General features: G+C 42.2%; 1 protein-coding gene across 1 annotated transcript in view; it reads left to right on the forward strand.

Annotated features, from left to right (window-relative positions):
- htr7c (5-hydroxytryptamine (serotonin) receptor 7c) overlaps positions 1-7,397 on the forward strand; it is a 28,886-nt gene extending 21,489 nt beyond the window's left edge. The window contains exon 2 of the mRNA XM_030060325.1: positions 5,042-7,397. Within this exon, the coding sequence (XP_029916185.1) occupies positions 5,042-5,780 (739 nt within the window). The 3' untranslated portion in view covers positions 5,781-7,397. The remainder of the gene's footprint in view (positions 1-5,041) is intronic.
- Positions 7,398-14,793: the final 7,396 nt, after the last annotated feature.

Genomic DNA, 14,793 nt, shown 5'->3' on the forward strand with positions numbered 1-14,793 from the left:
ATATGTACGCTATAGTTGTTTTCAAAATGCGTTTCCACTTTTTAGCTTCCCTGGTGAGCATTACATAGGCCTATGTAGCAATCCCCAACCATCTGCCCTTCCACGTAGGTTAAAACAAATGTCATGAATTGTTTACAAAGACCATCTGACCCCGGCCCAGCCTGGCTTGGGCCGGGTGGCTGGAGGTAGAAGACGAAGAAATGCATCAGTCCAGGGATGATTCATTTTTAGATTTTTATATAAGAGTCTATTTTAGATGCTCTGCCACTGAGTGACCTTCCTCGCACGCACAGTTTAACCTCAACGTCACCATAAATAAGAGAAAATAAAAGGAAGTTGGCTTCAAAGGTCTAATTTTCCATTTAGCGGTAAAGAGCAAGGCTTAATTTTGAAACAGATCTCTCCATCGCCTCCATTCTGCTTGTTTTGTGTCAGAAATTAATGGCTCCATTGATGTTGTGCAGTTTGCTATATGAGAGTAATGGATCAAAACCTGCGCTGCTGAGGTTTGTCATCAAGTGTACAATTTCCAGACGGAGCGTAGCGTTTCTTGTGGACTGAGGTTATTGTCTGCCACCAGACAACCTCTCACCAGGAAAAAAACAACAACTGCATTTTTAAAAATGTTTTTCTTACTTTAAAAGAAAACCGACACGGTCATTTATATGATCACTGGTCCTTTTGCCCTTGCAGCTCGTTAAAAACTCATTGTACAATTTCAAAAATACAAGGGTGTTAATGAGAGAGAGCAGTGTGATACAAATGCTCTTTCCCAACAATGAATTGGGTGTTTTCAGATTTCTCCTCTTCTTAGCAGTCACTGTATGTTGAACAAACCAAGCATGAAGCTACTAAATAAACTACTGACTGCTGAACTAAAGAAACAGCTGGATTCTCAAAACAGATGGTTCCTCCAGAAATGATAAATGCATCTCAGTGGCCGGTTCACTCACGCTAAATAGACCATCCCTTTTTCACATGCTCGTCTCAGGATGGTCAAGTGCAGTGACTTAGCAACTGTACACATCTTCAGGGATAAAAACCAATTTTGAAATGGGCAAGGATTCTCCAGTGGAGGTTTTCCGTGGGAAAAAACTAATTTGACAGCCCTCCATTCCCCTCTGGTTCTTTCTTTTTAAGGCAGGGGGGGCTGTTCTAAATTTGTTTCTCCGCCACCCACCCCGACTCGCAGTTTGGTAAATATTTCACTGTGTATCCCCTCTCAGACATAAAAGGCTTGAGTGCTGCTCCTGGAGATGACTGACGACCGCTGCAAACACCACGGCCGGTTGCGGAAAATAGTTCACTTTTTTGTGCCCTGGCTGGTAGCCTAGCGGAAGTAATGGAATTCTCCATTAACTCAGGCACAGTGTTTGTCCGGGGCCGAGCAATCCCCGGGGGCTGGTACAACTATGGATATGCCCCAAATCCTCCTGAGACCAAAAAAAAAAAAAAAAAAAAAAAAGAAGCAAAAATAAACTCACTCTTCATTTCCAGTGCGCTGTCCTTCTGTCTCATTGTTTCTGCTCAGTGCACGTTGTTCTGTGGGAGGCAATTATAACTAGTCACCACTGGTTTGGCTTGGCATGATTACTGTGTGCTATAGTTGGGTCTTGTGGTTAATAATTTAACATATTATTTGTCCTCATAGTCTCATTTTCCTTTATTTCTCATGAGTTACATACATGGTGAGATTCTCATAATGTACATATTTTCTCATTATAATCTCAATATGCACTTCCACTGCTGTTTTGCTCACCCTCTTAATGCTGTAATCCATACTGTTATGTCTGTTTATGTGACCCGCATTTGCTCTTCCTGCATATGCTCTTATTTATAGTCTATCTATCCTATTACTGTGTGGTGCTGCGATGACCTTGGGTTGTTAGTTTCACTTCATCTTATCTGGTAGGAAAAAAAAGAAGTCCAATAAACAGGAATCCTCATGAATGTTTGCATCGACTCGTCCTTGCATCATGCAGGCACCTAGTGAGTAGGGTTTCATCCAACTTATAGACGTTATTCTCAGTGAAGATGGCGAGAGGATTTTGTAGCCAATAAGAGCACCTCTGAAAATGGCTCTCTCTTGTAAAAGGCCAAAAATGAGTCACGGGTTGGAGAGAACTACCCCCTGCCATAACCACCACCCCCTCTCCCATTAAATAATGCATTCAAAGAGGAGTGTTGCATTACTTTGTATCCATTATGTATTCCTATGAATTCCCACAGCATGGAGTGTACCCATCCAGGGAGCTGTCTTGTATCTGTTTGACGTTGCTTGCCTGGATGTGTTCGGTCCCTTCCACAAAGCGTAACTACATCTTAAGTGAGGGTTGTAAGCTAGGCAGAGCAGTGGTTGGAGGGTTGGGGATTGGATACACACTGCTTGTTATGTAATACTCGCAGAGCACAACAACCTCAGCCTCAAACAAGGGATCTTTCAAGAAGGAAAGGGCAATGCTGCATGGCACCTGAGCTTAAATGGAAGCTGAAAAGTTGCTCCCTGCACTCCTCTCAACAACCCTGCAACCGTATTGTGTGCCATCCTGCCTGAATATACACAGCGGTATTGGAAATGTACACACTGTGGTCTGTTGTCTATTTTTATTCAGCCCAGTCGGCAGGAAAAAAGCTTGGCACTATATTTTTCTTCAAACCAAGGATGCGTTGAAATGACGCATTTTCAAGTTTTGTGACGTAGTATAAAGCGAAGGAGGAAGGTGGGCTCAGATACTGCACAGACAACAGGACATAAGGAACTTCAGCTCATGTTTTGTGATGTTAAACATGACCTTCTCCTAACCGTATCCATGACTACAAACGGTTTCCTAAACTTAACCAAGTAGTTTTGGTGACTAACAAAGCTAACAAAACAAATTAAAGTGTCCAAAGTAACTAATGAGCTAACATTACAGTCGTGTGTTGTCGTATGTTGGCATCGGCTCCACCGCGTTGGCTATGACTCTAAATGCTCTAAATCCAAAATTGCCTCTCATGTCTGACTTTTGGAAGTATATTTATTCTAGGTTATTTCTTACCAATATAAACTGGCAGTGATGTGCACAGGACGAAAATCTCAGAAGTCACTTCTGATTTTGTAGCTGCGTTCCTCATTTCAAATTCATTCATGGAATACGCCTCTGAGTTTTTGACCGAACCGAGGCATCTACCCAAATACCGTTGAGGCGGCCATTTGGCTTTCTCACCATACGTTGAAATTACGCATTTTAAAGTTTTGTGACGTAATATAAAGTGAAGGAGGAAGGTGGGCTCAGATACTGCACAGACAACGGGACAAAAGGAACTTCAGCTCATGTTTTGTGATGTTAAACTTGAACTTCTCCTAACTGTATCCATTACTACAAACGGTCATTGTGTCCTGTTGCGTGCTGACACTCCTCAGCTAAGCTGCTGTGAGGCAAAAATTATAACACCTACAAAATGTACTTCTCGGCAACGTTGACAAAAATAAATTTGAACAGACAAATACAAGTTTCTGGGTTGAATAGTTTTGAATAACTTGTTTTTTTTAAAGCCACATATGACATATTTATTTATTTAATAGGGGCAGTGTATTTAATGGACAAATACAAGACACACCTTAGCAAGCCTTACGCAAAGGTAGCAATGTTAACATACAAGACAGAGCTAGAAATAATGTAAAGATACATGATAGATTCAGGATGTGATCAAAACCACTTGTGTTGTCAACTGTTCAGATACAGTCTGCAGGGTGTATGCCACTTCCTCATATACACCTGTAAGAGGTGAACTCAGACAAAGTATTTATTTATTTTTTTTTCTATTTTCAAGTGGCTTTGTTTCAATGTGCATGGTTGGAAAACCAAACGGAGGGGTGAAGCACCAAGGTGAGTGGCAGCAAGTTAAGAATATCACTACAAAGTATTTCAAAATCACTTTAGCCTGTCTTCCTGGGTCTGACAGCCTGACACTGCCTGATTTATCATGACGCTGTAAAGCTGCCATTTTGACGAATATCTGCCTGCTTTCTAAGCCCAACGCACCAGGCGCAGATTCAGTACAGTCTCATGGCATTTGCGCATCATGTACAGTAATTCTCTCTGAAAATGCATTGAGAATCATGAGAGTGGTGTGAGGATTTGGAGCCAATGAGCCAAATGATTGATGGTCCAGGCTGAATTTTCAAAGTAAATGCAAGAAGTTTAACTGTCTTTTATTACTTAGATGCTATGTGTAATAAAGGACTGGCAAGATTTATAGGGGATCAGTTTCTTAGGTGTGAAGGTTCTGACCCAGACCAAGTGACTTGAATTCTCCTCTTGATTGCCGCAGTGCTGAGGCTATAGCAACATGCTAAAGAGCTGATGATTGACTACTACGCAGATCTGGCCCATTTCCCCTAAAGCTTTTCACCTTGTCATTAGCAATAGAACTGACACCAGATGAATAACCAGCACCCTCAAATATACAGCCATCACGAGTGAGGCTTTTGATGCCAGTGAAGGCTTTCTCGCTAAAACATGTTCGGATATAAACACACAGCTCAATCATTTTTTGACAGTCAGTGCTGGCCGTGTTCCCAGTTTTTGTACCCTTTCAAGCCTTCCGAGCCCCACTTTGTCTTTCTTTTGGTTTTCGACACCTCCAGCTGCTATTTGATGTCACGGAGCTGCCTGTTTGATTGATAGCACTGTGTCCTCCGGTGAAGCTCATCTAAACCCGAAGAAAAGGAGCAAATGGCCTTCCAGAAGATGACAGGGATTACTAAGAGCTCATGACCTCTCACTGAAATGCCCATCTATTTGACAAGAATGATGATGCGTTTGATGCTGCTGCACTCCACTTTGATCGTGATGGAGACAGGCTGGGCTTCAACACAGGATTTTGGTGCATCATTTGTGATTAAGAGACCAACCAGCCTCTGACTTAACAAGCACAAGGCATTAAAAGGCTTTTAAAACGCACATCAGTGTACTTCAAACCCCAATATTAAGCTAAAGAGCTACCTGGAAATTAGTGCTGTACATAGTAATACTTATTTGTTTCCGTCTCCTTGCAGGTATCTGGGGATCACGCGGCCCCTCACCTACCCGGCCCGGCAGAACGGGCAGCTGATGGCGAAAATGATCCTGGGAGTGTGGCTGGTGTCGGCCTCCATCACCCTGCCACCCTTCTGCGGCTGGGCCAAGAACGTCCACACAGCCGGTGTGTGCCTCATTAGCCAGGACTTTGGCTACACCATCTACTCGACAGCCGTAGCCTTCTACATCCCCATGCTGGTCATGCTGGTCATGTACTACAAGATCTTCAAGGCGGCCCGCAAGAGTGGCGCCAAGCACCGCTTCACCGACCTTGCGCGGCGGGAGCGCCTTGAGACAGTGGCCAATGATGCGCTGCGTATGCACGGCCTGAAGCCGCCCGGCGTGGCGGAGGAGTGCGCCGCCTTGTCACGTCTGCTGAGCCGCGAGCGCAGAAACATCTCCATCTTCAAACGGGAGCAGAAAGCGGCCACCACGCTGGGAGTGATCGTGGGGGTCTTCGCTGTGTGCTGGCTGCCGTTCTTCATCCTGTCCACCGCCAGGCCCTTCATCTGTGGGGTGGAGTGTAGCTGTGTGCCCATCTGGCTGGAGCGCACCCTGCTCTGGTTGGGCTATGCCAACTCCCTAATGAACCCTTTCATTTATGCCTTCTTCAACCGAGACCTGCGCTCCACTTACCGTGACCTGCTCCGCTGCCGTTATCGCAATATCAACCGGCGACTGTCCGCTGTGGGCGTGCATGAGGCTCTCAAGGTGTAAAGAATGGGAGTTTAGCGGTGCACTTCCTTGTTTTGGATTGACTCTCAAAAAGTGGAAAATGCCGCCCCTGTGCTTGTACACTTGGAGCTTAAAGGGTGACCTGTGCACAGTCGGCCTGTAGATAAGACACAGACTGACAGAATGGGTGTCCCTGTTAGTGGCTCTCTGGCCCCTCTGCAAAAGCAGAGAGACAGCGCGATCACTTCAGTGTCCGTATGACTCAGTCATTCTATTTTGGGGAGGAAAATCATAGAGCGTAGTTGATGGGCTATTCAAGTTGACACTGCTTTTGTGCATATGCCACAATTATGTCCTGGCTCCGGATTCATGGAAGGATGATGTAGTGACAAAGGAAATGACAAGCAAACACAGTCAATCTTTCTAGGGTTTTGAAAGGCAACAGAGAGCAAATTGATTTCTGTATATTTACTAAATTGATGCTTGAAAAAGAGAAACCATTGTATTGTGGCACAATGTCGTCTTCATCTAAACATGCATCTGATCTTTTTTACAGAGTAGCTTAAAGGTGGAGACTTTGAGTTGTATCATGGTCTGTGCAGGTGCATAGTAATCTGTTTCTCACTGGAGCAAGTGTTTCACAATTAAGCACACAATCAAGAGGCGGCATTAATTTTTATCAGTTCAACTGTAGTGACAACATAATGATTTGATCGTATCACTGAATTAAATTATGTAATATTAAACATTAAATGATGTAATGTTTCGTTTTGAAAGGTTAAACTAGGCGCAACACTATGTTCAGGCGTAGTTTGCAGTCGATGAATGAAATAAGAGACAGAGTTTACACAGCAGGCATACTTAGTTTCAGTGCCCTTAAGTGCAGCACAAATCTTTAATTTAATCGTTGAACATTTTCCATTCACTAAATTTATCACTTAAAAAAAAGGAAAGAAAAGAAAAAAGAAATTTTAAGTGCTTTGTTCAGTGATGTCTGCATGAAACACATTTGTCTAATATGCTGTACATTAATCATGAGAGGAATCTTGAATAGTCAGTGACAGAGTTCAGCCAAATTGTACCATGTGTCACCCAAGCACTTCACCACACATTAGTATTATCAATACGTAATGCCTGTCAGAAACCATGATACTGTGGGACTTGTCTCCCTCTTGATTTGTTATGTTATCCCAATGCATTGTATTTTCACACTTGGTTGCTGACCTACTTGCTTTTTAACGTCTCACTGCATAAGTTGATGCAGCAAACTAAAAGTGTTAAACTGTGGGGGTTTCACTGAGCAAGGATTAACATGGTCAGGAAACTCTTTTGCTCCACTGGCTCTTGACGGTGTTTCTGTCTCCCTTTTGTAACAGGATGTGGTCACTTTTCTCATGACTACACTCCCATTTGAACTCTTTCGTGACCTGTATCACCCCGTGTCAGATGTGATCATTCAAACAGTGTGTGCTCTTTCTACCTCGATTTTTGAAAATACTGTACATTTCCTGCAAACAGACGAACAGTGCTGCTGTCTTGCATAATTTTGTAATTGACCGCTGTTATTTAATGTGTCAAGTTGATCTAGGACTGCTTTGCTCTGTACGACCGTATTGTCATTGCCTTCAGAGACGACCTGGAGATGTGGCAGAGCGTTTCATCACTTTGTGAATAAAGCAACACTTGGTTGAAATGTCACTGTGGCCTATGCTGGTGACCTCAGATGGTCCGAAGCACACTCATGCAAACACAGTGGTAGTCCCAGTGCTCTAGATCAGCCGTTTGATTCATTTTCTTCACTCTTCCAAACAGCAATCCACAAAGGTCCCCTGGCTTTCGAGCCACATAAAACATATACTCATCAAAAGGCTGATGCACACAGTGTGTTGTACAAAATTCATCATCCGAGCCGAGCAGACTGATAGGTCTATCATGAGAAATAAAGACGCACCTTGAGGCATGTTAGATGCCTTTTGAAACATTCATGGCATTTCTTAACTAACTGGCACAATAATGGGGGGGAAAGAAAAAGTGCCGGCACGAAACTTTGGGGACTCTGGAGACGCGTTTGAGGATGGTGACCCCAAAAAAGATGCCTTTATTCTCTGTCTGCTCGGAGCAAAATCTTTTATTCAGTGCCTAGGTGACAGCTGTCTGCTCACTCTACCCTGACTGAAACTGTCCTTCAATGACAGGGGATGAGGAAGGCATTTATGGGAGTTTTGAGACCAATAGGTCGCCGATACAAATACAAAGCCCAGTGGGGGAAAATTCACCTCCCTCTGTGGGGGAGCTCAACCTCCAGCAATTATGGAGGTAATTCAATCCTGAAAATAGCCCACGGGCCAAGGTCAGGCCTGACTGCGTATAAAAAATAGGTTTCAAGTGCCAGGAAAGCAATACCCATGTTAGAATAGCTGTGCAAAACAAACAAACAAACAAAAACAATACAGCTGTGTATCATGATATTTTTGCAACACTGTATCAGTTCTCTAGCCCCTTGTATCGATATGTATTGTCTATGCACATCATTTATTTTCACTGACATTAATTTGGTATGACACCTACATTTTAGTGCACTGTGTTAAGAAAGAGCATTGAGCTAACTCTGTCGTGGATCATAACACAAATATTACGAATTGCATTGTACTTCACTAGAAACACAGCAAGTATTTTAGATAGATATTGGTATGGCAACCTGCATCAGTACTGAAAAGCTGTACGTATAGCATGAAAAATAAGAGTTGAGATGATGTCTGTAGTCGTCTATAGATAGAAATTCCTTATTGTTCACAGATGTGTCACAGATGATGCCTTTGCCTTCACAAGTAGGTTAAGAAACAGCACAGTAAATGTCTAACTCATACAATAAAAAAAAAAACAAAACAAAAAAACACAACATGCAGGCAGAGTACAGACAACAGTAAGAGACATGGTTCCAGTGTGAATGGTGCTTAACAGTTGAGCAGAGTTATCGAATTTGGTTTGTAAATGTAAATGTTGTTGGTTGCTGCAGTGGCTCTATAGCATCTACTCAAGACCATTCTTTATAGAGGGGATGAACAGGATCAGACACAATTTGTCTGGCTTTTGTTTCATGTGCATCTTATATGATTAACATCCCGGTTGTCTCTCCTCTTTCCCAGTAATTTGACTGGCTGTGTATTTTTGCTCTTAGAGCCCAGCTAGCATGTACACATATTAAAAGTTAAAACACGTTCCACAAGACTTCTATAAACAGTCGTGAAAATTTCCATGCTTATATCATATGAATCCAGTTTCCTGATCAGATACAAGCATTGCATTGCTCTTTTAAAAACATATTCTGTTGGCTGTAGAACTTCAAGTGCCATCAAAAGAGGTTTCTAAATATTTAAACTCCTCTACTGCTTCAACAGGCGGATCACTGATCAGAACAGTGGAACACATAGCTGCTACCTGCATAATTCTGTGTAATCAGGACCTAAATATCATCCTTATTTCAATTCAAAGATGTTTCCAGAGCTGGTATGATGTATATATTTTTTTATGTTTTAACAGACATCATACTGTGAAAGTGATGTGCTTGCTTGGCTGACATTACACTTGGCCTCCTGCGCGTTGCCGTCTGTCAAATGCTTTGGTAGCAATGTTCCCAATTAGAGCATGAGGAGTTTTCTAATTATAGTTACATTCTTACCACTAGTATCTCCACTTGTACAGTGCAGACAGTTATATAATTCAACAACAAAACTCCTCATGAGGATCTCAGGGACAAAATGTTATGAAATAGGGGTTTGTGGCCTTATGTGAGACTATTTTGAGAGCCGCAGCATGAAAATATTTGAGAGCCCCTGAAGTAAAGAATAGCAACATGGCCTTGGCCGGCACGGTGACATTTTGTGTTAGCACAGGAAACAGCAGGCAGACCCAGCCGACCTCCTGCATGTTCTCTAAGACGTCCAGTGTCCCAGCAGCAAAGTCAACAAGCTTTAATGGACCACAGCAGAGGTTTTGATTGTGTGGCCCATTTATAACAATTTGGAATACTGATGTGAAGAAAGTAAGAAGTCTCTGGAAGTTAATTTTCATATTGTAGTGGAATGAATGGAAACCAATGGCTGGAAAAATGGAGTTCTGCTTGCTTTGGGAAAAGAAACATAAAGCACATTTTACAGATATTATGCTGAATGTGCAAAATCAATGGTGTGATCCTTTAATCTTGAGGAACGCACCACTGTGGCCAGTGGTTCATCTCCTGTGCTTGCCCTCACTGTGTGTCAGAAGCAGGCAAAATGTTTACATGTGATGGAGTATATTCACTGAAGGGAAAAGGGACATTAGCAGATGAGTCTTCCACATATGCTGCCCAGAGGCTCCAATGCCAACTACGACCGGCTGTGGGGGTTTAAAGAGGAACGTGCACTCATGCTATGCTATTTTTAACTTGCCCCAGAAATTAAGTGGTGGAGGTTTTAGTAAAACATTGGTAAAACCTCTCACTGTGCGCCTTGCACTCCCCGATAAAAACAGTCAGTATGTTACTGTTACATATAGTCTAAGGGGGATTTCACACCTACCCTGTTTGGTCTGTTTTAACCGGGCCATGGTGGCATAGAGCCAAGTGAGCCAAGCAGTCCAGTTCCAAGTGATCCACGGTGTGAGAACATAGTCTGATCTGAACTATAGGAAGTGAATTATAACCTGGAAAGCCTGCAGCTAAAATAAACAGGCCTATAGCATGTACAAATCCATACCTGATCATCAAATACATACCTCACTCGTCTTCTGTGTAGTGAAAGGTCTGCACATTGTATACACTCATTAGGGCCTGTCTTCGCCTTTGGTGCTGTCTTATTTGGTAAGGATGTTAAACCATTATAATAAAAATCAGGACTGACATTGCAGTATGTTGTTGATCCATCGTTCTGCTACTGCGACTGCTGCAGTACGCTGGTATTTCTGGATCTGGAGTTTGCCTTGTAAAAATTCTGTCCAAAGGATAAAGAACCTATTTGACTGCATGTCCTTGGTGTACAAATTTTGGTCCACTTGACATAGGATCAACCAAAAAACACAACAAAGTAACCACCTCATATCTCAATCGGACCAAGTAAGCAGACTATTAGGTGTGAAAGTGCCTTAAATGGGCAATCAACATTTTTTTCTATATTGTAATGAGCAGGAGATGTTATTTTAGCACTAATTCAAAACATTTTTATTGTTTTTTTTTTTTTTTTTTTTTGCTCAGTAGTGCTTAAGCCTATCGCCAGTTCATGAGAGCTTTTTAATTGGCTGGTTTTGGTGCCTGTTGTCCTCTGAAACACAGGAAGTAATGCATTTCACATTTTTGACAGCAGCAACAGTTGCCCATTTGAAAATAATAAATTTGAACTGTGTAGCTAGCGCGAGAAGAATTAATAAAAAATGCCACCTGTGGAATTTCAAATTTCTGAAAATCCAAGGAAAAAAAAGATGGAGCAGGGCTGGACACATTGCTTGATTGACAATGTCTGTCAGTCAAACAGCGCAGGCAGTGTGGGTGATTTGGGAAGAGCAGCGCAAAATGACAGCAATGAGCACTTAGCACAAAAGATGCTGCCAAAATCGATGAAAACAAAAGAAGGTATCACAGAATAGCACTTTAAAGCTGCTTGAGTCAGCTTTGTGTATTGGCAGCTCCAAATTACAGCCAGAGGCGACTTTGAAATTAGATTGTAATGTGATGTCAACAACCTGCACCCTCATGATTACATTTTGTTTGTCTGTGATGCTTCTGCTAAAAGGACACCTAAGAGATGACAGAGGCAATGGATCTACTAGGTCCTTCTTTCTTTGCATGGAGCACTCACTCACAGCTTGATGCAGCTTGGAGCCACATCAGAATTTCATTTGGGTAAACAGGGTGAATCTACGGCATCTCAATTAGCGGGGATGGGATGCTGCTCTGTGTTGCAGCCCTGCTTTGTGATTTAGCCTGATAAGATGCTTTATATTTTTTGCGGTGCAGCTTTAAGTGGCGTCTGGTTTAACCACATCTGAGAGAGGTTTTTCAAGTACACACGCTTTCTCGAGGTCACCCTCAGTTATTTTTAATCACAGTGCGATGCAAATCAGAATTAGGAGGTAATGTAGGCACACGTGTACCCACCAGTTCTATATCCCTCCAATTTAATTGGCCTCCGAATGTAGCCTTGTTCCCCACTTTCCAAACAAATGGAGGCTATAAATACCGCAGTAAACATGTCAATTATGAGTTAATCCAATTTATGTGGTGTGACCTTAAATATCAACGTCCTCCCACGGCCACAGCCGCCGGCCAATCGCAGAACGAGAGTCTGCTATTAGTCCGCACTGCTTCCTGCGGGAGCGGGCTTGTGGCACATTAGCATGCCGAGAGGTTATCTGCAAAGTGTCAAAGTGACAGCCAAAATAGTTTCTTCTGTTTTTTGTCTGCAGGCGCTTTGTAATTAGGTTCTGTCACACAGCTGAAAGGTAAGTGCATGCTTTTTAACATCATCAAAGTGACTGTACATGAGAACCCCCGCCCCGATACCCTTTCAGCAGAACACTGGAGATGTCTCTGTGCTTATATTTTATTGATTTTACTGCTGTGTGGTCCATGTTTCCTACCGACAGTTCAGAGTATTTCAGTGTTGACTCACCGCCTTGTATTTTCACACAGGCTCATAATGCTGACTGCCAAGAATCTGTGTTCGCCTACACACCATATATAGGATCAGTCTGACCACTTTTAAGGGCTGTGTCTGTGATAGAAATGTGTGTGTATGTGTGTGTGTGTGTGTGATCTTAGGGTGCTGGCTCCATATTCACTTAATATGTTTTGTATGTCAAAGTAGTTGCACCTCCCCAAGTAAGCCCTTAGTCACACACTATAATTAAATACTGTATTTAAAGCCATTAGCAAGGGTTTGGACAAAAGTTGGATGATTGGCGTGCACATTTCTATTAGCGCACATATTATACTGTAGGAACTAACTGGAAACTGCAAAGAAACATATTGCCTCTTGCTCAAAATATGCTGCCCCTGGGAAATTTTAGACTGAAGGCACACTCTCAAGTTTGTAACAAAGACCTATTAAAAGTTCCTCCAATTAGCGGCTCCAAAAATTTGGACTCCCACATAACATAAATTTTAGCTCAGTGCTCTGATTGGCCCACACGAGGTGTTGTGTCACTTCTGTGGCACAACATGTGTTCCAGCACATGTTGCACACTCATTATTTCTTTTTCAAATGCACAGTGGGCAAGATACAGGACTGGGAAGCTTGTTTTAAGGGGCGCCATGCGAAATTGCAGAGGGGTGATTTAGTCTTCACACTCAGCTGACAAAAAACGTGGAAGTGGGATGTTATTTATTAGTGAGTTGGGCGGATAATGAGAACCATGGTGACTCAACCATCACGTATGTGCTTATTCCACGTTTTTTTCCAGTTGAGTCTGAGGCAGGCATGCATGATATACAACGCAGGGGCCAGATTCTGTAGGGGATCAATGAAATCCAGCCCACAACATGATAATTACTAATTAATTTACACTATCAGTGCGCTCTACATCTTCAATTACTGGCAAAACAGCGCCCTCTAGCATTGACAGCGCAATACTTTAGGCATTAACTGTTGATTACAGGTGATGCTCCTCCAGCTGCATTTTGACGGTAACACTGTTGCCACCAATTCAAGTTGGGTGCGCTCCATTTGGATGTGCCCATGCGCTGCTTATTATGGAACAGCAAGCGCAGAGAAAAAAGTAATGCTTATGACACTATGCCTATGCAGCCATCATTTACACAACATTTTGAGAAATGATTTTAAAACATTGTGATTATTATGCCAAATTCACATATGTTTGGTTGTGCAAAGATAGATAATTTCTTGAAGGAACAGCTACCAAACTTTCAAACTTACACTGGCCCCCAGAGCCAATTAGCTATACACTCCTGGTATGAAAGGTCTGCACTGACACTGACCATGTTCATTGTGTCAAGTGTACCTTTAAAACACGATCTGTCACTGATAGTTGATTATGTGTTTTAAAACTATTATCAGTTATATAATCCGCTGGATTACTCCAGTTTAATGATCTCTTTATTTTTTCAGGATATTAAATCAAACTAACAATTTAAAATTGGGATATCACATAATGTAGAGCTGTGTTCAACCATGTCAATAGGATGATAAGATGATGTTTTATATAAAATATTCACAACAAAAAGCAATTTTTTGAGTCATCCATTAAGTGACAACATTGAGTAAAGACATCTAATTATCTAATGATCAGTTTAAACCACCCCATCCCATGTGCAGTAGGCTTTGGTTGACCATCATTTTGTCCTTATACCATTCACAAATCCACCAGGGCAGGTGAAAATGTTATGTGTTTGATTGTCCTCACTCAGATCTCAGGAGACACGGGACTGCCTGTTACGCAGTTCATCTCAACTCATGTATGTTGCTTTTGGAAATGGCAGTAAGTGGCTCTTTTGTGAAGAGGATGATTTCAAGTGGTTTAATTATCCTGCCACCTGAGCTTCTTAGTAACCATCTACGAGAGTCAGCCTGGAGTCATGCCTCTTTACACACTTGTGCTCCTGCATGTCAGCAGAGAGGGGGGAGGATGGCCTTTAGGAGTGGTAAACTGATGATGAATGAATCTGGAATACCCACATCAAAAAGCCAAGATGTGCCAAAGAAAAAAAAAATCCCAGTCAACATCAGGATGTGTTTCACTGTAAAATGGTACATAGAATATCCTGCAAGCTGTCATAAGGTCATTGCATCCAGCATGCTCATTTTTGCCAATCTGATTGGAGTGTGGTGCTCTACACCAAAGGATGCTAAATTGCCAAGAGAGGCAAAAGATGTCATGTTGGTGAATTCTGCTTCAACTAAGTGCTGGTTAGGAGATACTTTGTATTCAGGAAAGACAACTTTCTTCCTGTGACTACAACAAACAAACAAGAAGTTTATTTTGGCAACCTCAACTTTAATTTGGGTTGATTAAGATAAATATCTTGTTGTCCAGCTTGAACATTGGCATTATGCATTTAACATTT

This window comes from Myripristis murdjan, chromosome 9, assembly GCF_902150065.1.
Source record: "Myripristis murdjan chromosome 9, fMyrMur1.1, whole genome shotgun sequence".
Classification (NCBI taxonomy): Eukaryota; Metazoa; Chordata; class Actinopteri; order Holocentriformes; family Holocentridae; genus Myripristis; species Myripristis murdjan.